Source organism: Pan paniscus, chromosome 8, assembly GCF_029289425.2.
Source record: "Pan paniscus chromosome 8, NHGRI_mPanPan1-v2.0_pri, whole genome shotgun sequence".
In the NCBI taxonomy this organism is placed as follows: domain Eukaryota; kingdom Metazoa; phylum Chordata; class Mammalia; order Primates; family Hominidae; genus Pan; species Pan paniscus.
Genome location: NC_073257.2, coordinates 27,947,886 through 27,974,707, shown reverse-complemented (window position 1 = coordinate 27,974,707; position 26,822 = coordinate 27,947,886). Strand labels below are relative to the sequence as shown.

At 42.1% G+C, this 26,822-nt stretch overlaps 1 protein-coding gene across 8 annotated transcripts in view; it reads left to right on the top strand.

The window, feature by feature from the left end:
• The window catches only part of NMT2 (N-myristoyltransferase 2), a 63,459-nt gene that overhangs the window by 34,603 nt on the left and 2,034 nt on the right, over positions 1 to 26,822 (top strand). For 2 of the 8 annotated variants that reach the window (XM_034930034.2, XM_034930036.3), the window contains 9 exons: positions 1,246 to 1,364; positions 1,465 to 1,556; positions 1,676 to 1,792; positions 4,291 to 4,461; positions 6,137 to 6,245; positions 15,059 to 15,229; positions 21,610 to 21,777; positions 24,721 to 24,858; positions 25,345 to 26,696. In XM_034930034.2, the coding sequence (XP_034785925.1) occupies positions 1,246 to 1,364; positions 1,465 to 1,556; positions 1,676 to 1,792; positions 4,291 to 4,461; positions 6,137 to 6,245; positions 15,059 to 15,229; positions 21,610 to 21,777; positions 24,721 to 24,858; positions 25,345 to 25,365 (1,106 nt within the window). In that variant the 3' untranslated portion in view covers positions 25,366 to 26,696. Of the gene's footprint in view, positions 1 to 1,245; positions 1,365 to 1,464; positions 1,557 to 1,675; positions 1,793 to 4,290; positions 4,462 to 6,136; positions 6,246 to 15,058; positions 15,230 to 21,609; positions 21,778 to 24,720; positions 24,859 to 25,344; positions 26,697 to 26,822 lie in introns of those variants that run through there. The other 6 variants (XM_057298823.2, XM_063607279.1, XM_057298825.1 and 3 more) reach the window with 4 other exon arrangements.

Here is a 26,822-nt window from a genome sequence, read left to right as displayed (position 1 = left end):
TATTAAATGCCAGGCATAGTCCAGGGCACACACCTGGAAACAGTGGTGGAAAAGTAGGACAAAAGGTGGCCAGGCTGGGGAGGAGGGGCCACATTGAGGTAGAGAAAGGCTTTAGTTAAGCAACAGATGCTGGGAGAAAGTGACGTGTGATGCGTAAGCTTCTGTCGGGAATTCCAAGGGGCCCGTCCCTTGAGGACCAGAGGGCCTCAAGCCGAAGGAAGGCACCAGGAAGGCCCTGAGCTGAGGCCTGCCCCGGTCATCATGGCCAGAGCACTGGGAGCAGGGGGCAGGGAGGGTGTGGAGAGGGGCCGAGGCAGGCAGCAGCCATGGGGAAGAGCCTGGGTTTTAGTCCTACCATGTTGGGAAGCTCTGCAGAGAAGGACTTGGGAAACTCTTCTTGGTGGAAATCACTAGAAATTGTGATGGCCTGAACTACGCTGCTAGCAGTTCAGATGGGGAGAAGTAACCAGCCTTGAAATTATTTTTAGGTTTTGCTGGGAGGGGCAGAGGTCACCGCAGCCCTTTCCTCTCCCAGTTTGTGGAAATGCAGTAAAAAGAACACACCTCCCAAGGCTGTTGAATGAAACCTACATTGCTTATGACAGTGTGTAAGATAAGGCTGCATTGTAGGCCTTGAGACTCGGAATCACTGTTGTTTTGTAATGTCATCTTTGTCACTGGATGACAAAGGATTTCTCCTTTCATTTAATTGGCAAAATAGGCCAGCTGTGGTGGCTCACACCTACAATCCCAGCACTTTGGGAGGCTGAGGTGGGAGGATCACTTGAACCCAGGAGTTTGAGATCAGCTTGGGCAACATAATGAGACTCCGTCTCTACAAAAAAAATTTAACAATTAGCTGAGCACTGTGTTGTACAACTCTAGTCCCAGCTACTTGGGAGGCTGAGGAGAGAGGATCGCTTGAGCCCAGGAGTTGGAGGCTTCAGTGAGCCATGATTGCACCACTGCACTCCAGCCTTGGCGACAGAGTGAGACCCCGTCTCAAAAGAAAAAAGAAAAGAAAAATAATTGGTGAAACAGCAATGATTTCACACCACTGCCTAGCTTTCCTGTTTCCGTCCAGAGGCGCTTGATATAACAGCATCTTTTTAAAGATTATCTGAAACCCGAGGGCCCTAAGTCAGATTTTGCTTATGTCACTGACCACTTTGGATGGTTAGAATACTTTGTCATTTAATATTCTCGCTTTTTGCCTTTCTTTTTTCTCTTTCTCTCCCTGTTCAGATGAAGTCATAACATCTCATGGTGCAATTGAACCAGATAAAGACAACGTACGCCAAGAACCGTATTCTTTGCCACAGGGTTTTATGTGGGACACTTTAGACTTGAGTGATGCCGAAGTGGTGAGTGAGTAAAAACCTCTTAAATTCAACTCCTGCATTCACACATTGCTTCTAAGTTGATTCTGAGCACCATGCATAGGACACTTGTTTTATCTTATAGCTCAAGGAGTTATACACGTTGTTAAATGAGAATTACGTAGAAGATGATGACAATATGTTCCGATTTGACTATTCACCCGAGTTCCTGTTGTGGTAAGTCTCATCGATCACAGATGTCGTGGATAGGCGCTGTTGACTTGGGGACTCCTGCGTCTGTTCCTGTATTCTTGGACAATAACTGGTGCCTGTTTTCTTGTCTACCGTGACCTCAGGGCTCTGCGTCCACCAGGCTGGCTCCTGCAGTGGCACTGTGGGGTCAGAGTGTCTTCAAATAAAAAACTGGTCGGGTTCATAAGTGCCATCCCAGCAAACATTCGGATTTATGACAGGTACATGTTTAAGCTCGTCCATGCCATTTTTATATGTTTATTTTCTAAGAATTACAATTAGATTAGGCCTTTAAAAGTTACTGAATGCAGGCCAAGCGCAGTGGCTCACACCTCTAATCCCAGCACTTTGGGAGGCTGAGGCAGATAGAGCACCTGAGCTCAGGAGTTTAAGACCAGCCTGGTCAACATGGGTGAAACCCCATCTCTACTAAAAATACAAAATTAGCTGGGCGTGGTGGTAGGCACCTGTAATCCCACCTACTCAGGAGGTTGAGGCAGGAGAATTGCTTGAACCCAGGAGGCGGAGGTTGCGGTGAGCTGAGATCGCGCCACTGCACTCCATCCTGGGCAACATGAGCAAAACTCCATCTCAAAAAAAATAAAAATAAAAAAAAAATGACTGAATGCAAGCTGTCCGGTGGTCAGGGAGGTTGTGTATGTGTGGAGGCAGAGGCTTTATGGAAACTCTCTGATTGGTTTTGCTGTGAACCTAAAACTGCTTTAAAATATAAATTTATTAAGTAGTAAAAAAAAAACGGACTGTGAATAAAAATAAAGGACAATGGTTTCTTTTTCTCTTTTTCTCTCTCTGCCTCTCAATCTCATACATGCTCACACATATATGTATCAGAATAAACGAAGCCTTGGCCAGGCACAGTGGCTCACACCTGTAATTCCAGGACTTTGGTCGGGGCCGAGGCTGGCAGATCACTTGAGGTCAGGAGTTCGAGACCAGCCTGGCCAACATGGCGAAACCCCATCTCTACTAAAAATACAAAAATTAGCCAGCATAGTGGCACGTGCCTGTAATCCTAGCTATTTGGGAGGCTGAGGCACGAGAATCACTTGAACCCAGGAGGAAGAGATTGCAGTGAGCCAAGATTACACCACTGCACTCCAGCATGGGTGACAGAGCAAGACTTCATCTCAAAAAAAAAAAATTACTTAAAAATTTTTTAGGAGAGATAAAGCTTTCTCTCCATAGGATACATTGCACTTTTAGTTTGGATCTCCAGCCTGGAAAGTCAAAGATCCAGCTATGAAAGTCAAAGATGTCATATATAATTGGTCTCTTTACTTGTCAGTGTATTAGGTTAGCTTATTTACTGTGAAAAGCATTTGATCTCAAGGAATATTTTGTGCCAAATGAAGTGTGTACCTGGAAACAGAACCAGGAACAGGATTTGAAGATCTAGGAGGTTTACTGTAGTTCAGAGCGCACCAGCTCTGGTCTGCTCAAAGCCCCTCTCAGGGGTCCCAGGGGTTTGTATCACACTCCAAAGCAACATCTTATCAGATTCTGCACCAGGATGACTCAGTTATTACCATAATTTAGGAAAAACAGATCTAGAAACTTAAAGACGGGCAGGTTGTAGTGATTCATGCTTGTAATCCTAGCACTGGGAGACTGAGATGGGAGGATTGCTTGAGGCCAGGAGGTCGAGACCAGCCTGGTCGACATAGCGAGACCTCATCTCAAAAAAGGAAAAAAAAAAAAAAAAAAAAAGAAAGAAGCGTAAAGAGCCATAGCTGATCCAGTTTCTAAACTGAAAACGTATAACGGACCAAAGTCCCAAAATGTATTTAGAACAAGAGGGTTGGAGCCTCCGTGCGTTTTACAATCATTTTGGCAGGGAGATATGGGGAATAGTGTTTCCGTCTGAATTTGTGAAATGTCTAAGTGATAGAATATTTTTGTTAAATATTGTGTTAAAGAATGGCTTTTAGGCCAGGCGCGGTGGTTCACGCCTATAATCCCAGCACTTTGGGAGATCGAGGCAGGTGGATCATGAGGTCAGGAATGCGAGACCAGCGTAGCCAACATGGTGAAACCCTGTCTTTACTAAAAATACAAAAATGAGCTGGGCATGGTGGCGTGCACCTGTAATTCCAGCTACTTAGGAGGCTGACGCAGGAGAATCGTTTGAACCCAGGAGTCAGAGGTTACAGTGAGCCAAGATTGCGCCATTGCACTCCAGCCTGGGTGACAGTGCGACAATCTGTCTCAAAAAAAAAAAAAAAAGAAAGAAGAAAATAGAATGGCCTTTATGTTCTTTTTTTTCTTTTTCTTTCTTTTCTTTTTTTTTTTTTTTTTTTTTTTTTTTGAGACAGGGCCTTGCTGTGTTGTCCAGGCTGGAGGGCAGTGATGCAATCATGGCTCACTGCACCCTCTGCCTCTCAGGCTCAAGTGATCCTTCCACCTCAGCCTCCCAAGTAGCTGGGACCACATGCATGCGGCAACATGACTGGCTGGTGTTTCTGTTTTTTGTAGAGATGAGAGTCTCAGTGTTGCCCAGGCTGGTCTGGAACTCCTGGTCTCAAGCAATCCACCTGCCTTGGCCTCCCAAAGTGCTGAGATTACAGGCGAGAGCCAGTGTTCCCAGCCTGCATTCTCATTCTTGGATATTTCCTGGGTATCATCTTATTTTTTAAAATGTGTTGACTCTTCATTTTGAATCTCGTTTTGACTCTTAATCTTCACCATCTTTATTTCTTAGTGTGAAGAAGATGGTGGAAATCAACTTTCTTTGTGTTCATAAGAAGTTGAGATCGAAACGGGTAGCCCCAGTGCTAATCCGGGAGATCACTAGAAGAGTGAACCTGGAAGGGATCTTCCAGGCTGTGTACACCGCGGGAGTGGTTCTTCCTAAGCCCATAGCCACATGCAGGTACCAGTACCATATTTCTACCTCAGGTCCTCCCTTTATCAAAAATGTTGAGCCTCACCACTGTTCTGCTAGATGTAGTTTTTGCTGGTAGCAGAGATGGAGACTAGAACCTAGAATCACCAAGTCCAGTATTCTTTCTGGTATATCATTTGCCACTTGGTGATTAAAAAAAAGTTTTTGACATTTTCCTACTAATGATGCTGGATCTATACTTTTTTTTTTTTTTGAGGCAGACTCTTGCTCTGTTGCCCAGGCTGGAATGCAGTGGCGTGATCTTGGCTCACCGCAAACTCGCCTCCCGGGTTCAAGTGATTCTCCTGCCTCAGCTTCCCGAGTAGCTGGGATTACAGGCATGTGCCACCACACACAGCTAATTTTTGTATTTTTAGTAGAGACAGGGTTTCACCATGTTGGTCAGGCTGGTCTTGAACTCCTGACCTCGTGTGGATCTATACTTCTAAGTCTATTCCATGTGAAAGATGAATGCTGTCTCTACATGGGAAAACCTAGGACATGATGATCTTAAAATTCCAATGTCATACCATTTTCTTTCCACCCCAATGATCAGTTTTCTGCCATGCTTTGCAGCACCACCAAAGTGTCCTGAAAGTCTAATAAGCATCCATTCAAAAGCCTCAGATGTATTTGTTTGTTCAGAGTAGGAAGACCTAAGCTATGTTTTTACAACTTCGTCTGCACTAGTCAAGCTTTCACAGGTTATTCCAGTGAGAAAATGATCAGATTCCCACAAGACTAACCTGTTTCTAAAACATCAGAGTTTATCTCCCCACCCCTCACCACTGTTTTTATTGACTCAAATAAGATGAAACTTAAAATTATTATATACTATTAAATTATTACATTCGTTAAGTAAATGGAATACTAGACTTCACGGGTATATTTTAATATAAATCACTTATCCCAGAGCCTGGAATCACTGAAGAAATTTAAGCTAGTTTTCAAAAAGTTGTTTTCTTTGGTGTGTAGGCTGTAAAAGTGAAGGCGACTAATTTAGGGGATTTATTTTCATGTTTTTAAACTTTCTGATTGGCCTTTTGTAGAATCAGTGATGGTCCTTACACACTTGGAAACCTGGGTATGATTAATATTTCTTTTTTGTGTGTGTGTGAGATGGTCTTGCTCTGTTGCCCATGCTGGAGTGCAGTGGCATGATCTCGGCTTACTGCTGCAACCTCTGCCTCCCAGGTTCAAGCGATTCTCCTGCCTCAGCCTCCCGAGTAGCTGGGATTACAGGTGCACACCACCATGCCTGGCTAATTTTTGTATTTTTAGTAGAGATGGGGTTTCACCATGTTGGCCAGGCTGGTCTTGAACTCCTGGCCTCAAGTGATCTGCCCACCTCAGCCTCCCAAAGTGCTGGGATTACAGGCATGAGCCACCGTGCCCAGCCAACTAATATTTCCTTTGCAGTTTTAAGATTCCTCTTTAGTGAAAAAGATGAAAGGTCACAAACTCCTGAGGAACATAACTGGAGTATAAGATGTATTTTAGAGATTAAAAATTGACAGATAAAATGATGACATAGGATGAGGGCCTCTGTCTAGTACAACGTAAGTATTCAGTAAATGCTTATGTAACAGCCAAGCTGAGACAAAGAGTGAAAACTTGTAGAGTTAGAAATCAATTTGATTTTAAAACCTTTATTGTATTCCAGATACTGGCATCGATCACTAAACCCCAGAAAATTGGTAGAAGTGAAATTTTCTCACTTGAGTAGAAATATGACTTTACAGAGAACAATGAAGCTATACAGACTTCCAGATGTAAGTAAGAATGATTTGCAGTTTTTTGAAGCTGTAACAACTGACGCTTTTAATGCAGAAAAAATTATTTGCAGGAGTCTAAAAACTGACTGGTGTGTCTGAGGAAGTGAATATGGAGCGAAAGAGATTTCATGGAACTCGGGAGCTAGGGAAGGTAGGGAGTTTGTTTGGAAATGCCAATCTTTCCTTTTTTCCCAAGGCTCTTAAAGTTGTTTCATTGGTAGTTGGATAAGACTGAACTCAAGGCAAGTAAGTTTTGAAATTTGGGAAATATATGGTCTGTTAAGTAAGAAGGAAGAAAAGTCCAAGGCTGCTGATCTCTTAATGCGTTGGAACTCAGGAATCAAGTGTAGAGGAGAGACCCAGCGAGTGGAAATAATGTCTCATTAAATTATCATCTTCTTAAACTATCTCGTTCTCAATGTGAAAAGTTGTCATTTTTTTTTTTTTTTTTTTTTTGGAGACAGTCTTGCTCTGTTGCCCCTTCAGCGCAATGGCACAATCTCAGCTCACTGCAACCTCTGCCTCCCAGGTTCAAGCGATTCTCCCACCTCAGCCTCCCAAGTAGCTGGGACTACAGGCACCTGCCACCACACCCGGCTAATTTTTGTATTTTTAATAGAGATGGGGTTTCACCATGTTGGCCAGGCTGGCCTCAGACTCCTGACCTCAAGTGAACCGCCTGCTTCAGCCTCCCAAGGTGCTGACATTACAGGCATGAGCCACTGCACCCAGCGAAAAGTTATTTATATTATTTTATTTATTTTTTATTTTTTTGAGATGGAATCTCGCTGTGTCACCCAGGTTGGAGTGCAGTGGCGCGATCTCGGTTCACTGCAAGCTCCACCTCCTGGGTTCACGCCATTCTCCTGCCTCAGCCTCCTGAGTAGCTGGGACTATAGGCGCCCGCCAGCATGCCCGGCTAATTTTTTGTATTTTTAGTAGAGACGGGGTTTCACCATGTTAGCCAGGATAGTCTTGATCTCCTGACCTTGTGATCCGCCTGCCTCGGCCTCCCATAATGCTGGGATTACAGGCGTGAGCCACCACGCCTGGCGAAAAGTTATTTTTTTTATTTTTTTTATTTTTTGAGACAGAGTCTCGCTCTGTTACCCAGGCTGGAGTGCAGTGGCTGGATGTTGGCTCACTGCAACCTCCACCTCCCGGGTTCAAACAATTCTCCTGCCTCAGCCTCCCAAATAGCTGGAATTACAGGTGTGTGCCACCACACCCAACTGATTTTTGTATTTTTAGTAGAGATGGGGTTTCACCGTGTTGGCCAGGCTGGTCTTGAACTCCTGACCTTGTGATCCGCCTGCCTTGGCCTCCCAAAGTCCTGGGATTACAGGTGTGAGCCACCACGCCCAGCCAAGTTATCATTTTTAATAGGGAAAAATATAAATGTGCTTTCTAGACTGGGCTTTATTTGGGGCTTGGCTATATTAGTTATCTATGGCCATGTAAAAAATGACCACAAACTGAGCTGCTTAAAACAACATTTATTATCACACAGCTTCTGTGGGCCAGAAATCCAGTCACAGCTTAGCTGAGTCCTGTGCTTTGTTCAGGGTCTCTCCTGAAGTTGCCACCCAGGTGTCAGCCAGGGCTGAGGTCTCATCTGAAACTTGACTAGGGAAGGATCCATTTCCATGCTCCTGTAGTTGTTGGCAGGATTGAGTTCCTCACTGGCTGTTGGACCAAGGGCCTCAGTTCTTTGCCACGTTGGATTCTCCATAGGGTAGCTCACAGCATGGCAGCTTGTTCATCAAAGCCAGCGAGAGAGAGAGTCTATAGAGAGGATCTGCTGGCACGATGGAAGTCAGAACCCTATGCAGGTGATTCATGAAAGTGACATCCAGTCGCCATTGCCATTTCTTTTCTTTTTTTTTTTTTTTAAGATGGAGGCTCGCTCTGTTGTCCAGGCTGGAGTGCAATGGCACAATCTCAGCTCATTGCAATCTCCGCCTCCTGAGTTCAAGCGATTCTCCTGCCTCAGCCTCCCAAGTAGCTGGGATTACAGGTGTGCACCACCACGCCCAGCTAATTTTTGTATTTTTAGTAGAGACGGGGTTTCACCATATTAGTCAGGCTGGTCTCGAACTCCTGACCTCAGGTGATCCACCCGCCTCAGCCTCCCAAAGTGCTGGGATTACAGGTGTGAGCCACTGCGCCCAGCCGCCATTGCCATTTCTATTGGTTAGAACCAAATCACAGGTCCTGCCCACACGTAACAGGAGCAGATCACACCAGCTGTGAACCCCAGGAGGTGGGATCACTGGGGGCCATCTTAGAATCTGTGCGCCACTCATGGGATCTTTTGTTTGAAGTGTTGCGACGTGTGAATTGAAATAAAATCTTCGGCCAGGCGCGGTGGCTCACGCCTGTAATCCCAGCACTTTGGGAGGCCAAGGCAGGCAGATCACAAGGTCAAGAGATCGAGGCCACCCTGGCCAACGTGGTGAAACCCCATCTCTACTAAAAATTAAAAAATTAGCTGTGGATGGTGGCACATGGCTGTAGTCCCAGCTACTAGGGAGGCTGAGGCAGGAGAATCGCTTGAACCTAGGAGGCAGAGGTTGCAGTGAGCTGAGATCGTGCCATTGCACTCCAGCCTGGCCACAGAGCGAGACTCCATCTCATAAATAACTAAATACATACATACATACATACATACATACATACATACATACATACATACAAACTTCAAGAATGCCTCTTTTTTTCACTATGGGCAAATGCTGTTCCACTTTGGTCTCTCCAAATTTCAGTTTCTTGAACCTCAAGCAGCCTAGCTTACGTACAAGGAAAAGACACACTTACATGTAGGTTGCCTACAATGGAGTAAAGAATAAGGAGTTTTAGCACATACCATTGGTTTACTCACAATGATTTTCTTAAAGTGCTAAAGCTATTTTTGACTTGACTCCATTCATCAGCCTTAATATTTTTGTACAAGAGTCAATCTTCTCCTGGGTATAGGCGTTTATTATGAAACCAGACTGTGGCATCTTACTTCCAGTGAACCTGGGTTCCCGGTAGCAGTCCTGTTCCAGTCGTGCTGTGATAGTGACTGCCTTTCCCCCACCCATAAATTGAAGGTTATGAAGTGCTTTCAAATACATTATTCAATTTATTCTCACAGCAACCTTTTGAAGTTAGTACTTCTTATCCCCATTTTACAGATGAAGAAACTGAGGTATGTGACAGTTGGCACTTAGGCGAGGATGTGTTAATATCACCAAGTGGAGGGCTTGGGATGCAGGCCCCAGACCTCCATGTTTCCCTGTTAGCTCCCTCTGCCTCTGCCATCCCCTCTAACATTACCCACTGTGGGGACACCATGGCTCAGCCTCACTGAATGTCTCACTGTGAGTACAGCATAAATCAAGGCAGAAAAGGACGATTGTCAAGGTGCAAACAGCTCTCATTGGCTTGCCCCAGTCTCCTTTCCCCCTTTTAAGTCATAGGAAAGGAAAGGAAAATAAAGAGTAAATTAATAGAATAAAAGAGAGATTAAAGTACAGATATTATGAAATTGGAAGGTGCTGGCAGCAGTCCCTTGGGTGTCTGCCTCTTGAGTTAAACTGGACAGAACTGCATATACCAGATGCCCCTTCCTCTCCTATGGGCCCAGATGGGTGATACCACTGCTAGCAGTCAAGTTATTTAAGAACATTTTTGTACCATTCAGCGTAAAAGCAAACCTATGGAATACAGCTTTTGCTGTATAGATCAATCTCATTTTCTGCTTCATTGTTACTGTTTTTGCTTATAGGAGTGCCAGCTTTCTGTCTTTTTCATGGACTTTTGAATATAGGAGCTAACATTTATTGTGGCCGGCGTTATGCTCGACATTTAACAGCCGTAGTCTCATTTACTAATCACAACAGCCACAGGAGGATGGGTCCTTATCCCCATAGCACAGAAGGGGCCATGAGAACACAGATTGACTTGCTCAGAGTCTGCTGGCCAGAAGCAGAGCTGTCGCAGGGCCTGCGCCATTCACAACTGTTACCTAAAATACTAAGGTTTCCCCAAGAAACACACCTTACGATGCCTCCCTACCCTTTCAGTGTTTGGGGAGATTTTATTTTGTTTTGTTTTTTTGATCTGGTGTTGAGTATTTCCAAGTTCGATTTTGCGCATCTGTGTCAATGAGCTGAAAGGTAATTTGATGTTGATAAAAAGCAGAAGTCAGAGAATGATCCACTAAGGTCTTAGCACTGTGCTGCAAGGAGGGTGTGCTTGCTTAGACATGTCGAGGCATATAAGGTGTTCTATATTTAGTGGCATTAGATGGTTTTTTTAGTGGTTAGCATTCTGTTTGCTCCTTTTTGAATCATATAAATAACCATAATCATTGCTTACATCTCTTCTCTGGAATCTTGGCTCTCAAACGGTTTGTACCACATACTTGACAGATAACAACACTACTTGTTTTTTAATAGAGCTCTGAGCTTCATTTCCTTATGTACTTATAAGCAGATTTTACACAGATTTCAATCTACGTAGAGGCCCATGAATCATGCATATTAGTTGGGCCATGGGAAAGGATATCTGGTTCAGATACAGAGTTTGCTTATGAAACTGAGATTTTTCTTATTTACTGGAAATGATTCTCTGCATTTTATTGAACTCTCAGAAAACATGACCGCTTCACTATTCCATTATACGGAAGCTAGCCATTTTAATCTAAGCCCAATAGCCTTCCTGCTTCTTTCTGAGGACAATAGTTATAATTTGAGTGTTTGTTTTGCTTTTCAAAAGTTATTTCTTTTTTTTTTTTTTTTTTTTTTGTGAGACGAAGTCTCGCTTTGTCGCCAGGCTGGAGTGCAGTGACGCGATCTTGGCTCACTGCAACCTCCGCCTCCTGGATGCAAGCAGTTCTCCTGCCTCAGCCTCCTGAGTAGCTGGGACTACAGCCACGTGCCACCACACCCAGCTAATTTTTGTATTTTAGTCCATGTTGGCCAGGATGGTCTCGATCTCTTGACCTCGTGATCCGCCTGCCTCAGCCTCCCAAAGTGCTGAGATTACAGGTGTGAGCCACCGTGCCTGGTAGTATTTCATTCTTACACAGATTATTTTAGCTATTAGTCAGCGAATGTAAATATTCTTACCCTGTTTTCTAGGACTTTCTGTTTTTTATAGCTGGTACATCCTGGTGTGCTCTTATGCTTTAATGCTTCTATAAAAATTTGTTCAAAATGCTTATAAGTTGCCAAACTTATGATACTTTTTACCTGAATTTAGGCAACATATTGCTTGTCTAAATTCTGCTACTTATTTTTCTAACCTTTAGAGACCTAAGATAGCAGTTCTCAAAGTGTGGCCCAGGGACCTCTGGAAGTCCCCCAAGATCTTTGAATCTATGCAGTCATTTTTTTTTTAACTATTTTCATAATAACACTAATATGTAATTTTTTCACTTTCATTCTCTTCTGAGTATACTGTGAAGTCTTCCAGAGGCCATGTGGCATGTGTATTTCTGTAGTCTTTTGTTTAAGAATGTTCTGAGTTTTGATTTCTAATGCGATAAGTGTGGATATATATAACCCCCATAAGCAAAGCTCTTTGGAGGTACTCAGTCATTATTAACAGCGTAGGCCGGGTGCAGTGGCCCATGCCTGTAATCCCAGCACTTTGGGAGACCGAGGTGGGCAGATCACAAGGTCAGGAGATCGAGACCATCCTGGCTAGTACGATAAAACTGCATCTCTACTAAAAATACAAAAAATTAGCTGGGCGTGGTGGCACGTGCTTGTAATCCTAGCTACTTGGGAAGCTGAGGCAGGATCAAATCACTTGAACCCGGGAGGCAGAGGTTGCAGTGAGCTGAGATCACACCACTGCACTCCAGCCTGGGCGACAGAGTAAGACTCCATCTCAAAAAAAAAAAAAGAGTATAAAAGGGTCCCAAGACCAAAATATTTGAGAACTCCTGCTTTAAGGCGATCTGCTGGGCAGTTGCTTTAGTGGTTTCACAGTTGGATATTCAATGAATGAGAATTGTGCTCCAGAAGAATGTTTTGCTCTAGAAGGAAGTTGGCAAATTTTTTTTTTCATTTCTGAATGTTCTCTATTAACAGATATCATATATCCTGTGGCTTTCATTAATTCATCTAATTGCTTGATATTGTTGATTGTTACTGAACCAGTAACAAAAGAAAAAAAATTCTGATATTGAGAAAGGCTATTTGAAATTTATCAAGCTAAGTCTGCCTCATAGCAGAAACTAATTTTTTAAATGACTATGATATATATTTTATATGGTTTTGGTCTTCCCACTAGCATTTAGAAGTGCTTATTTATTTCCAGTGGAGATCTGGACATTTCTGACTCATTGATTTTGAGAGGTACTAAAAGACTAAAGGTATGCATTGCCTGTTAAATGTGAAGGACTTAAATTCTCTAAATTTAGATTATTAAATGGCATTTTAGCTGCAGTGCTTTAGACATGACATCATCATAATAGAATGGCTCATAGTAAATATTCAGCTGAGGACTGTTGGTGTATAAATACAGAGCATGCACCTCCCATTCCCCTTTCCCCCAGCTAATCGATAATCAATCAGCACTGTGTGTCACTGAAGCTTAGAAACCCCAGCACAGCTAATAGTTGATGACAGCTGGCACTCAGGAGAAAACCTATTTTCCTTGGCCTAGTGTGGTGGCTCACACCTGTAATCCCAGCACTTTGGGAGGCCGAGGTGGGCAGATCACCTGAGGTCAGGCATTTGAGACCAGCCTGGCCAACGTGGTGAAACCCTGTCTCTACTAAAAATACAAAATTAGCCGGGCATGGTGGCAGGCGCCTGTAATCCCAGTTACTCGGGAGGCTGAGGCAAGAGAATCGATTGAACCCAGGAGGCAGAGGTTGCAGTGAACCGAGATCGCACCATTGCACTCCAGCCTGGGTGACAAGAGTGAGACTCCGTCTCAAAAAAAACACCTGTTTTCCCCCTTGGGCTTCCACCTGGGGGCATGCAGGAATTGTGATGACCTAATTCTACAGGAAGTTTTTCCTTTAAAAATATTTCTTAAGAGTGGAACTGCTAGATTATATAAAATTTTTAAAAATAATCATTTAGGGCAGAAAAAGTAGAGTAGCAATATTTATATACAGATTATTCATCTCTTAAAATGTATCTAGTGTTTCTCCAAGAGGGGGAAAAATCAGGTTTACAGAAAAAAATAAACTGTATTTCTCAGTTTAAAATTGTCTGTTTGTTGGGCTTCCTGACTTTTAGTCTCAAGTCCCCTGGCCCCTGAACAGTTCTAGAGAGCAAAGTGATGTCAGGAGCTTTTACAAGGACAACAGTTGAACAAATTCAAATGGGGGCCTGTCCTGACTTTTAGGTTTTTTATTCCTATGGCTTAATTTTTTAAATTCTAAAGCTCTGGAGTAGTGATAAGACACCTACCCTGATCACCTTTACCCAGAAGATGTGGCAGGAGAGGCCAGGCTGCGTCCCTGGCAGCCATTTGCCGTTAGACAAGATGGACGCTTTCAGGCTGGTATGGCTGTAAACCCGTTTGCCTTTAGAAAATACTTGGCTATGAACAATGCTTGCCTTCCCATCCAGCCTGATATGATTCACTCCTATATCATTTTTGTTCAAGAGAACAAAATCACCACACGTTTTTAATGGGCTATTGCATAATAAAACAAGTTGCTCAGTTGTATTTTCAAAATGTCAGACTTGGCAGTTTTAAAGCATCCCTCAGAAACCATGAAGGATTGGTTCTAGGACCCCTCAGATACCAGAATCCTTGGGTGCTCAAGTCCCTTATATAAGATGGCGTAGCATTGTGTATTTGCATATAATGTATGCACATCCTCCTGTATACTTTATTTATTTATTTTTGAGACGAAGTCCCACCCTGTCTCCCAGGCTTGAGTGCAGTGGCGTGATCATGGTTTACTGCAACCTCCGCCTCCCAGTTTCAAACGATTCTCCTGCCTCAGCCTCCTGAGTAGCTGGGATTACAGGTGCATGTCACCACGCCTGGCTAAGTTTTACATTTTTCATAGAGACAGGGTTTCATCATGTTTGCCAGGCTGGTCTCGAACTTCTGACCTCAAATGATCCACCAGCATCAGCCTCCCAAAGTGCTGGGATTACAGGCATGAGCCACCATGCCCCCTGTCCTGTATACTTTAAATCATCTCTGGATTACTTATAAGGTCAAATACAATCTAAATGCTATGTAAGTAGTTGTTACACTGCATTTTTAAGAAATAATGACAAGAAAAAAAGTCTGTACATGATCAGCACAGATGCAACTATCCAGTTTTTTTTTCCCCGAATATTTTTCGTCTAAGGTTGGTCAAACCCACAGATGCACAACCAGTGGATACGGAGGGCTGCCTGTACTCCAGAAGTCATGCTAAGTTGGCTATGTCCCATCATGTAGACTGTTAATATTCTTGGCATTGGTATATACATTGGTGTGTTTTGGGTATTGGCGTACATCATGAACTTGTAGTGTTCCCTTTGATGTTTGTTTGGGTCATGGGCAATAGTGACCAAAGACTTGCCACACAGATAGGAAGATACAACACATTGTCTGTCTCGCCTATATTTTAACCCAGCTCTTCTCAAACCTTAATGTGTGTACAAACCCAAGGAAATCTTGTTGAGTTGCAGATTCGGATTCATTAGATCTGGGGCGGGGCCAGGCTCTGCAGCCCTAACAAGCTCCCGTGTGCTGCTCATTCTGCTGGTCTGCAGACCACACTTTGAGTGCAAAGTCGTTTCACTCCTCTTCTACCTGAACTTCTGGATTTGTTTTGTTTCCCCTCCAACAAGGTTACAAAGACTTCAGGTTTGAGACCAATGGAACCAAAAGATATCAAATCAGTTCGAGAATTAATCAACACTTACCTGAAGCAGTTTCATCTGGCTCCAGTGATGAATGAAGAGGAAGTAGCCCACTGGTTCCTCCCCCGGGAGCACATTATTGACACGTTTGTAGTGGAGGTAAAGACAAGGTGATAAACATAAAGCTTCTCCTTGAAGCACCCTTTGTGTTCAGCGTGCAGCAGAAGTATTTACACACACTTCCTTCTATTTCATCACAGAACATTACAAAGATGTGTACTAAAGGGTTGAGAGTTAATAAGATTAATAATTCTGAATACTCTATCAAGGACATGCTTAAGTGAAACCGCCATTTGTTGAACCATGAGGGTGTGGTGTTGAGAAATATGGTGACCATGAGTGTGGTCTGGTGCCATTGTCTTGTTTTGTGCTAAGGCACCAGCAGCTTTACCCACAGCACTGCTTTGCACCGTGATGCTGATGGTAACTTGTCAACAAGGCAAACAACTTCTTAGTGTTATGAAAATCATTTTGACCTCACAGATTTCTGAAAGGGTCTCAGGTACCCACAGGGTTCACAGACCACATTTTGGGAACTGCTTTCCAGGGCATATCATTAGAGCTGCTGAGTCTGTGGTCGGACCCATCTTTCACATTATTAGAAATTGCCAAATAGCTCACCACAATAAGGTCCTGAGCAGTGTAAGAGAGTTCCTGTTTCCTCGCATCCTCACAAGACGTGGGTATGGTCAGATTTTAAATTTATTTAGGCCCACCTGATGAGTATGGAACAGTATCTTGTTGTTAATTTATATCCTCATTATTGATGAATTTGAGTATCTCATCAATCTGTTAGCCATGTTTATTTCTTTTATGAACTTGCTATTTACATCACTTGCCTGTTTTTTCTTTTTGACCGTAGTTGTCTTACTGATTTATGAAAGGTTTTTTGTTTGTTTGTTTGTTTTGAGATGGAATTTTGCTCTTGTTGCCCAGGCTGGAGTGCAGTGGCGCTATCTCGGCTCACTGCAAACTCCACCTCCCAGGTTCAAGCTATTCTCCTGCCTCAGCCTCCCAAGTAGCTGGGATTACAGGCATGCGCCACCATGCCCGGCTAATTTTTGTATTTTTAGTAGAGTCGGGGTTTCACCATGTTGGTCAGGCTTGGTCTTGAACTCCTGACCTCAGGTGATTCACCTGCCTTGGCCTCCCAAAGTGCTGGAATTATAGGCGTGAGCCACTGTACCCAGCCCGTGAAAGGTTTTTTATATGCTGAATACTAACACTTTGTATTGTGTTCCTTTCTGGGTCCTCTATATTCTATTTCGTTGATCTCCATGTCTGTCTTTTCACTAATACCACACTGACCTGGTTGCTATAGTGATATAGGGAGCCTTAGTATCAGGTAGAGTAATTCCTCCCACTTTATTCTTGTTTGTCAAGATCATTTTAATTAACCTATTTCCTTTGCCTTTTGCATATACATTTTAGAATAAGCTTATTTTTGCCTACAAAATACCTTGCTGGTACTTTGATAGGGATTACATTACACTGATAGATTAATTTGAGGATAATTGAAAAGTCTTCCAGTCCATGAACATGGAATGTCTCTACATTTTTTTTGGTCTTTTAAAATCTCTTTTATCAGCATTCTCTAAGAGCATCCAGATCCTGTACATGTTTTCTTAAGTGTATAGCTAGATATTTCACTTTCTTTGGGGCGATTATAATGGTGTTGTGTTTTTAATTTCAGTTTCTGCATGTTCATTGTTAGCCTGTAGAAATGCTTTCTTTTGTGTGTTTGTATCCTACCACAGTGCTGAAATCACTTACTGGTTCCAGGAGTTTGTGTGTAGATTCCTTGTGATTTCTATATAGACAATGTGTCATCTGCAAATAGGGACAGCTTTATTGCTTCCTTTCCAATCTCGATGCCTTTATTTATTGGTCTTGCATTAATGCAGGACCTAGATCTTCCAGTGCTTTGTTGAGAAAGAGTGGGGAAGGTTGACATCCTCGTCGTGTTTTTGATGGTGGGAGAAAAGCATTTACTCTTTCACCATGAAGTATGATGTTAGCTGTAGGTTTTTCTGTGGGTGCTCCTAATCAATTTGAGGTCATTCTCCTCTATTTCTAACTTGCTGAGGGTTCTTATGAATGGGCATTGGATTTTTTCCAGTGCTGCTTCTGCTTCAATAGATGTAATCATATGATTTTTCTCCTTTAATCTGTTGATATGTTAGATTACATTGATTGATTTTCAAATGTTGGGTCACTCTTACATTCCTAGAAAATATCCACTTGGTCGGGGTGTATAATTATTTTTATACATTGTTGTATTGATTGCTAATATTTTGCTGAGTATTTGTTGAGTTCATGAGAGATATCTCTCTGGAGTGCCTTTTTTTGTAATGTCTGTCTGGTTTAGATATCAAGAGAATACTGGTCTCATAATAGGAGTTGGGAAGTATTATTTCCTCTTCTGTTTTCTAGAAGAAATTGAGAATTGGTGTTAATTCTTTAAATGTTTGTTAGAATTCTCCAGTTGAAATGATCTGAGCTTAGCTGTTTCTTTTTTGGGAGTTTTTAAATAATGGACTAAATGTCTTTAATGGTTATAGCACTATTCAGATGATCTATTTCATCTTGGTTGAGTTTTAATAGTTTTTGAGGAGTTCATCCATTTCTTCTAAATTGTTGAATGTATGAGTGTAATTAATGTTGTTCATTTTATTCCCTTGTTATCCTTTTAGTGGCTGTGGGATCTGTACTGATATCTCTTGTTTCATACCAGATATTGGTGATTCATGTCTTCTCTTTCTTTATTTTTGTCCATATTGGTAGACTTGTATCATTTTATTGATTTGTTTCCCAGAGAACCAGACTTTTGTTGGATATTCCCTGTTGTTTTCCTATTTTCAGTGTCATTGATTTCTACCCTTGTGTTTATTGTTTCCTTCTGTCTGCTTGCTTTGGGTTTATTTTGCTCTTCTTTTCTAGTTCCTTGAGGGAGGAACTTACTGACTTGAGACCTTTCCCTGTTACTAGTAAGCATTTAGTTCTATCAATTTCCCTCTCTGCACTGCTTTAGCTATTTCTGACATATTTTGGTATGTTGTATCTTCATTGTCATTCACGTCTGTGTATTTTTTGGTTTCGTTTGAGGCTTCCTCTTTAGCCCACCCCTACTTAGAATTGTGCTGTTCAATTTTGCTGTGTTTAGAGATTTTCTGTTGTCTCCCTGTTACAAATTTCTAGTTTGATTCAATTATGGTTAAAGAACACACACTGTATGGTTTTGATTATTTTAAGGCTCTTGAGGTTTGTTTTATTACTCGGGATATGGACTGTCTTGATGGATATTCCATGGGTGCATGAAATGTGTATACCACTACTGCTGTGTGGAGTGTTCTTTGTATGCCAATTGGATCATGTTGATTAATTGAGTTATTCAGCTCTTCTATTTCCATGCTGATTTTCTGTCTAGCAGTTCTATCACTTGATGAGAGGGGCATGGAAGTCCCCAGCTGTAATTGTGGATTTGTCTATTTCTCCTTCCAACACTGTCAGTTTTTCTTGATTTCTTTTGGGCCTCTTGTTTGATACTCACATGTATATTAGGCTCTTTATGTCTCCCTAGTGGATTGATCTTTTTATCATAATGTAATACCTCTCTTTCTAATAATTTTCCTTGCTCTGGAGTATACTTTATTGTATATTACTATGACCAGACCTGCTTTTAAAAATTATTTGGACTTTTTCCATCCTTTTACTTTCAAACTATTCATGTTATTGAATTTGAAGTGAGTTTCTTGGAAACAGCCTATAGCTGGGTCATGTTTCTTTACCCACACTACTGATCTTTCTTTTGATTGGTGTATTTAGACCACTTACATAAAAGGTGATTATTGGTATGGTAGAGCTTAAGTCTACCATTTGATTATTTGGTTTCTTTATGTTTCTTCTGGTTCTTGTTCCTCTGTTTCTTTTTTCTTGCCTTGCTGTGGATTACTTGAATATATTTTAGGATACTGTTTTATTTATAGTACCTTTGGGTGTATTTGTATAGTTTTTATGATGGTTGATGTGAGTATTACAATATATATATGTGACTTATAGTCGATTGGTAACAACATTTATTACTTTGAGTCACCTTACTTTTATTTAGGTCACTTTACCTTTTTCATTTTTAAATATTGTTGTCTTAAATATCAGACAGTATTATGATTTTTGTTTTAATCATCAAGTATGATTTGTAACACTGATTAATAATGATGCTTGAGGAGAAGCATAATTTATTATATGTAGCCCAAATTTCTACTCTTTCTATTATTCTTCCCTCCTTCCTGATGCTTCAAGATTCCTTCTTTTATTATTTCCTTTCTATTTAAAGAAATTCCTTTAGCCAGTCTCAGGGTATGTCTGCTAGTGACACATTCTTTTGGTTTCCATTTGTGTGAGACTACTTCTGTTTTTAGATTTAGTTTCCCAATTTTTTTTTAAATTTTTTTTGGAGACAGTGTCTTGCTCTGTCACCCAGGCTGGAGTGCAATGGTGCAATCTCTGCTCACTGCAACCTCCGCCTCTTGGGTTCAAGCAGTTCTTGTGCCTCAGCCTCCTGTGTAGCTGGAACTACAGGCGCATGCCACCACACCCTGCTAATGTTTTGTATTTTAGTAGAGATGGGGTTTCACCACGTTGGCCAGGCTGGTCTTGAACTTCTGAGCTCAGAAAATCCACCCGCCTTGGCCTCCCCAAGTGCTGAGATTACAGGCGTGAGCCACCATGCTCAGCCCTAGTTTGCTAATATTTTACTTAGGATCTTCTATACTCACTACTGAGGTTGGCCATTAATTTCCCCTTCTTACCCTGTCCTTGTCCTGTCTTGATACCAAAGTTAGAATGAGCTGAAGAGCTTGTCCTCTCTTTTCTCTGGAACAGTGTATGTAATAATAGGGATTACTTATTCCTTGAAAGTTGTTAGAAGTTGCTTATAAGCCACCTAGACATGGTGCCATGGTGGGTTTTGTTATGAGTGGGTTTTTTTTTTTGTTTTGTTTTGTTTTTTATCATTCTTTACAATTGATTGGGTGTGAGGGACAATGGAAAGATCGTCCCACTCTTCCCCAACAGTTGGTGATTCTCTGGTCATTTTAACAGCAAGAGAGGAAACAGTAATTTTACCAGCAATATGAATGTGAAGAAGTAGTTTTCTGAAAGCAGATGATGAAAATGGGGTGGGGAACCTAATCAGGTTCTGCAGGTGCCTGCAGTAATTCAGCGTATGAGATGGATATGAGAAATTCTTAGAAGAATCTAAAATCCTTATTAAACCTGAAGGTTGAATTCATCTCCAATACTGAGCTGCTAATATAGAGCAGTAGGGAATCACTGTAGATTAACCCCTTTAGTTTCTTGCTGGCTGAAGAAAGGTCTAATGACTCGGAAGCCTTTGAAAACCAAAGCATACATCCTTCTGGAATTTCCTTTTCTGCTGAAAGAAATACTAGCAGTGGCATGTGTGTGGTCCAGCCTCTTCAGCCGCACAATTCAAACACATCATATTCTAAAAGTCAGCAAGGCCACCACAGCTAATTACAACAACCTGAACAATACTGGCTAATTTCTTGTATTGGAAGCTTTGCCAGTGATGATGAAATGAATGTCATCCATTGTATCCCTTATTTTTGATAGCTGCAAAATTCTCCAGTTGTTCATATGTGTATATTTTGGTGCAGTAGTAAGACCTTTCACAAGCTTGCGAACTCTTCCAAACAGCTTCCAGACTCTACCCAACCTTACTTAGGCCTGATATAATTCTTTCTGTGTGCTAAGACAGTGTGAGATAGTACACAGTATCTTTTAGTTGGAGAAGGCAGCCCTCTAATCCTTAAAGATTTTATTTCTGCAAAAACAATGAATCTGCTTTATCACTGTTCCCTTAGTCTAAAGAATTGACTCATTTGTCAGCCTGAGGGGAAGCTTTCCTTTTAGGACATTCTGCTTCTATCTTTCTTTTCTTTTTTTTTTTTTTTTTTTTTGAGTCTCATCCTGTCGCCCAGGCTGGAGTGCAGTGACACAGTCTTGGCTCACTGCAACCTCCGCCTCTGGGGTTCAAGCAATTCTCCAGCCTCAGCCTCCCAAGTAGCTGGGATTACAGGTGTGCGCCACCACACCTGGCTACGTTTTCATATCTTTAGTAGAGATGGGGTTTCACCATGTTGGTCAGGCTGGTCTCGAACTCCTGACCTCATGATCCACCTGCCTCATCCTCCCAAAGTGCTGGGATTACAGGCATGACATTCTGCTTCCTAAGAACTTTGTGCAAATCACCAACGGGCACTTAGGCTGAAGTCCCAACTCCAGGCCCTTCTTGGCCTCTACACAGCACAATATAAGGGGCCCCAAATTGGACTGCCGAGAAAGAAGTGTGACTTACTGCTTTTCGTTCTCTGGGGCAAGGGAGAGAACAGTTAGTGGAAATGCATGTATGCAGTTGGTTCAAGGAGATCTCTGCCTGACAGCACCTTTGCTCCTAGAGCCCCAACGGTAAACTGACTGATTTCCTGAGCTTCTATACGCTCCCCTCCACGGTGATGCACCACCCTGCTCACAAGAGCCTCAAAGCCGCCTACTCATTCTACAACATCCACACAGAGACGCCCCTGCTGGACCTCATGAGCGACGCGCTCATCCTGGCTAAATCGGTAAGCCACTCCTTCCTGTTCACGCCGTTTGGTTCTCCAAATGTCTGTGCCAAACTATAGAAGACATCTTACTGTGTTTTCTTCCACACAGGTGGAATTTATGCGAGATTTTAAAGAAACTATTGATCATCAAAGGAAGAATTTTGATAAGAGTTTCTTTTGAAACTTTAGAGGCTATTTTCATCATTAATTTTATGGCAGTTTGACAAAAAAGACAAAATGTACAAATTATAAATGTTTAACCCTTATATAAGAATATATAAGGCTGGGCATGGTGGCTCAGGCTTGTAATCCCAACACTTTGGGAGGCCGACACGGGTGGATCACCTGAGGTTAGGAGTTTAAGACCAGCCTGGTTAATATGGTGAAACCTCGTCTCTACTAAAAATACAAAAGTTAGCCAGGCTTCGTGGTGTGTGCCTGTAATCCCAGCTACTCGGGAGGCTCAGGCAGGAGAATTGCTTGAACCTGGGAGGCAGAGGTTGCAATGGAGCTGAGATTGCACCACTGCACTCCAGCCTGGGTGACAGAAACTGTCTCAAAAAAAAAAAAAAAATATATATATATATATATAGAGAGAGAGAGAGAGAGAGAGAGAGAGAGAGAGCGCCCTTATCTTAGGAAGTAATATAAGGAAAATATTAATACATGAGTGAATATTTTTGTTGAGTGAATAACTAGCAGCAATTTTTTTATTCAACCAAATAGTCTCTGAATTTTAAAATTAAAGGAATTAAATTCAAAATTTAATTGTAGCCAGTCTACATGGTGAAACCCTGTCTCTACTAAAAATACAAAAATTAGCAGGGTGTGATAGCATACACCTGTAATCCCAGCTACTCGGGAGGCTGAGGCAAGAGGATTACTTGAACCTGGGAGTTGGCGGTTGCAGTGAGCCGAGATTGCACCATTGCATTCCAGCCTGGGCAACAGAGTGAGACCCTGTCTCAAATTAATTAATTAATTAAAATAAAATAAAATAAAAATCTCTTACCTGTGCCTTTGGATCCTCAAGTCCACATCATCCTCAGATTGTCTGCTTTTTTTCAACACTTCCCAAATATGGCCAGTAATTAGTTATTTAAGGTAAAAACCCTGAGAAATAAAAATAAAAAGTGCTTCTTCTATATCACATTTTGCATAGTATTATTGTCTGACATTTTAAAGAAATTTAATTTTTTACCATTAAAATTTTACATAAATATATTTCCCATTATCAGCCCAAAGCAAACATACTATTTTTTTACACTTTTTTTTTTTTTTTTTTTGAGATGAGTCTTGCTGTGTTACCCAGGCTGGAGTGCAGTGGCACAGTCTCGGCTCACTGCAACCTCTGCTTCCCATGTTCAAGTGATTCTCTTGTCTCAGCCTCCCGAGTAGCTGGGACTATAGGCGTGTGCCACCACACCTGGCTAATTTTTGTATTTTTAGTAGAGACAGGGTTTCATCATGTTGACCCAGCTGGTCTCGAACTCCTGACCTCAGGTGATCCACCTGCCGTGGCCTCCCAAAGTGCGGGGATTACAGGCGTGAGCCACCACGCCCGGCCTGCATACTATTTAAAGTCCTTACAACTTTGGTCCCTGGGCAATAGCTTCAGCCAAGGTAGGACTTAGAAAGGCTAATAATTAATAATCCTGGAGATGAAACCATCTTGACAACTGTTCCCTTCTAAAACAAGAACGAGGCTGGGTGCAGTGGCTCATGCCTGTAATCCCAGCACTTTGGGAGGCCAAGGCAGGTGGATCACTTGAGGTCGGAGTTCAAGACCAGCCTGGCCAACACGGTGAAACCCGGTCTCTACTAAAAATACAAAGAAATTAGCTGGGCATGGAGGTGCACACCTGTAATGCCAGCTACTAGGACGTCTGAGGCAGGAGAATTGCTTAAATCTGGGAGGTGGAGGTTGCAGTGAGCCGACATCATGCCACTGTATTCCAGCCTGGATGACAGAGTGAGACTCCATCTCAAAAAAATTTAAAAATAAATAAATAAAACATAAATAAAATATTTTCTGAAATCTTCATAAGTAATTTCATGCCAGTGACAGCCATCATACTACATTTTTAACATTTTTGGGATTCAGCATTTCTGAATTTTCATGCTGACTTCATCGGATTCACTATAGTTTTCTGTTTGTTTTTTGAGACAGGCGCTCACTCTGTTGCTCAGGTTTAAGTGCACTGGCACAATCACAGCTCACTGCAGCCTCGACCTCTTGGGCTTATGCAATCCTGCCTCAGCCTCCTGTGTAGCTGGGTCCACAGGCACACACCACCATGCCGAGTCAATCTTTTTATTTTTGTAGAGACAATGTCCTGTACCTACACCTACACCTATACCTACAGCGTATGCCCAGGCTGGTTTCAAATTCCTGGGCTCCAGTGAGCCTCCCACCTCGGCCTCCCAAAGTGCTGGGATTACAGGCGTGAGCCACCACATCCAGCCACACTGCTAGTTTTATAAGACAATTTTCAACTGAATTCTTCCTCTTTTTAAAGAAAGAAAAAAAAAAGTCTCACTCTGTCGCTCAGGCTGGAGTGCAGTGGCACAATCTCGGCTCACTGCCACCTCTACCTCCCAGGCTCAAGCAGTTCTCCTGCCTCAGCCTCCTGAGTAGCTGGGACTGCAGGTGCGCGCCACCACATCTGGCTTATTTTTGTTATTTTTAGTAGAGATGGGGTTTCGCCATGTTGGTCAGGCTGGTCTCGAACTCCTGACCTCAAGTGATCCACCCACCTCAGCCTACCAAAGTGCTGGGATTACAGGCATGAGCCACCGCATCCGGCCCTGAATTCTTAACCTAGGCTATATATCACGGACGTTAAATCCTATTAGAAATGCATATTCGAGCTATTAGTAGAAGAATTGTTACACTGAGATATGTAATACAGAAAACACTAGTCCTTTGTTTTAAATTTTAAATCTTTTTTAAATTGGCAGAAAGGATTTGATGTATTCAATGCACTGGATTTGATGGAAAATAAGACATTCTTGGAAAAACTCAAGTTTGGTATAGGAGATGGCAATTTGCAGTATTACCTGTACAATTGGAGGTGTCCAGGTACAGATTCTGAAAAGGTAAATGAAATGGATATAGCCCTTGTAAACTCAACAAATGTACCTAGACAATTTCATACTTGCTTCACTTAGACTTAAGACAGCTTTATTTTATTTTTGTTTATTTTATTTATTTATTTATTTATTTTTTTGAGATGAAGTCTCGCTCTGTCCCCCAGGCTGGAGTGCAATGGCATGATCTCAGCTCACTGCAACCTCCGCCTCCCAGGTTCAAGTGATTCTCCTGCCTCAGCCTCCCGAGTAGCTGGGATTGCATCCACCACCATGCCTGGCTAATTTTTTTATTTTTAGTAGAGATGGGGTTTGACCATGTTGGCCAGGCTGGTCTCAAACTCCTGACCTCAGGTGATCCGCCTGCCTTGGCCTCCCAAAGTGCCGGGATTACAGGTGTGAGCCGAGCCTTAAGACAGCTTTTAGAAAGACAGATCTATTGTACTACATTGCAATCTAATTTTTCTTACTATTCCATTTCTTCCCTCCCTTCAGGTTGGACTAGTACTACAATAGATGGATATTTTTATTTCTAGAACTCTGACATCATCATTTGTTAATATTTAATGATTTCTGGAACTGCCATTCCAAAGAAGAATAAAAGCACAACTCAAGTGAAATTGAAGTAGTCGATAATCAGAAAAGATGACAAAAGTCCACATGTGACATTTGTACGTTTCTAGCTAGAATGTTAAACTTCATCCTTTTTTCACTGTTGACCTATTTGTGGGAGGGATGAAAGGCTACAAAGAGCACATTCTTGTAATTTTCAAATTTTTGCCTGTCTCTTGAAGAGGTATTTTTTCACCCTTAGAAAAGGGACTGCTTTTCTATGGACTAAGTAGAAGTTACAGAGTCATGTAAGAAAATCTTTGCTATTGTGTGGAGAGAAATTGCTGCATTTCTGTTTCTTAAGTGATGGTACATTTGTCCATGTAACAGAACAAAAGATCCATTTGGAAATTTTTTTACTGGTATTACCTTACATGGTATCACTGGGAACATTTATGGAATCAACACTTCTGTAGCTCAGTGACAGGTGGTGGTTGTTTAAGTGCAGAGCAATATTAAAATGTACTGGTGACTAGTACATGTATTTCTCCATAAGCAGAGTTGCCGAATCAATAAACATGCAAGTTTGTACTTTGATCTTTACCAGGTCAGTGGATTGCTTCAAAAGCAGAGTTTTGTGCAAGCACTCCCTGTGCTCTCTGTAAGAGCCTGCGGCCGGGCCTGGTGGCTCACGCCTGTAATCCCAGCGCTTTGGGAGGCCAAGGTGGGCAGATCATGAGGTCAGGAGATCGAGACCATCCTGGCCAACATAGTGAAACCCCGTCTCTACTAAAAATACAAAAATTAGCCGGGCGTGGTGGCGTGTGCCTGTAGTCCCAGCTGCTTGGGAGGCTGAGGCAGGAGAATCGCTTGAACCTGAGAGGCGAGGTTGCAGTGAGCCGAGATCGAGCCACTGCACTCCAGCCTGGGCGACAGAGCGTGAGACTCCGTCTCAAAAAAAAAAAAAAAAAAGAAAGAGCCTGTACCCGCGACTAACTAGACTTTTCTGCTGTTGTGCAAAGTTCAGTTTCTTCTCAGCAACATCAAGGATATATGAAGAAAAGGAAATAAAAACTGTAAAGTCAAAAGAGATGCCTGGTGGAACTTATTCGTGCTATCAGGGCATTGATAGTTTGAATGTTTTTATTACTTATGCAAAATTGCACATACTCCTCTATGCTGACTTTATCATGAAAACTGTCATGTGTCATGCTAATGGAAAATGTCTTATTTGTAAATAAGTATTCATAATTTTGTTACTGATGGTGTTTTTAATCTAGAATTTGAAAAACTTTCATGGCGTACAGATGTGTGTTTATAAGGCCAATAATCCGCGGGAAAAATAAGATGCTAACCGAGGCCACGTAGCCTGGCCTCAACTCAGATACCACAAAGTAGATGCCTTGGCTGGGTGTGGTGGC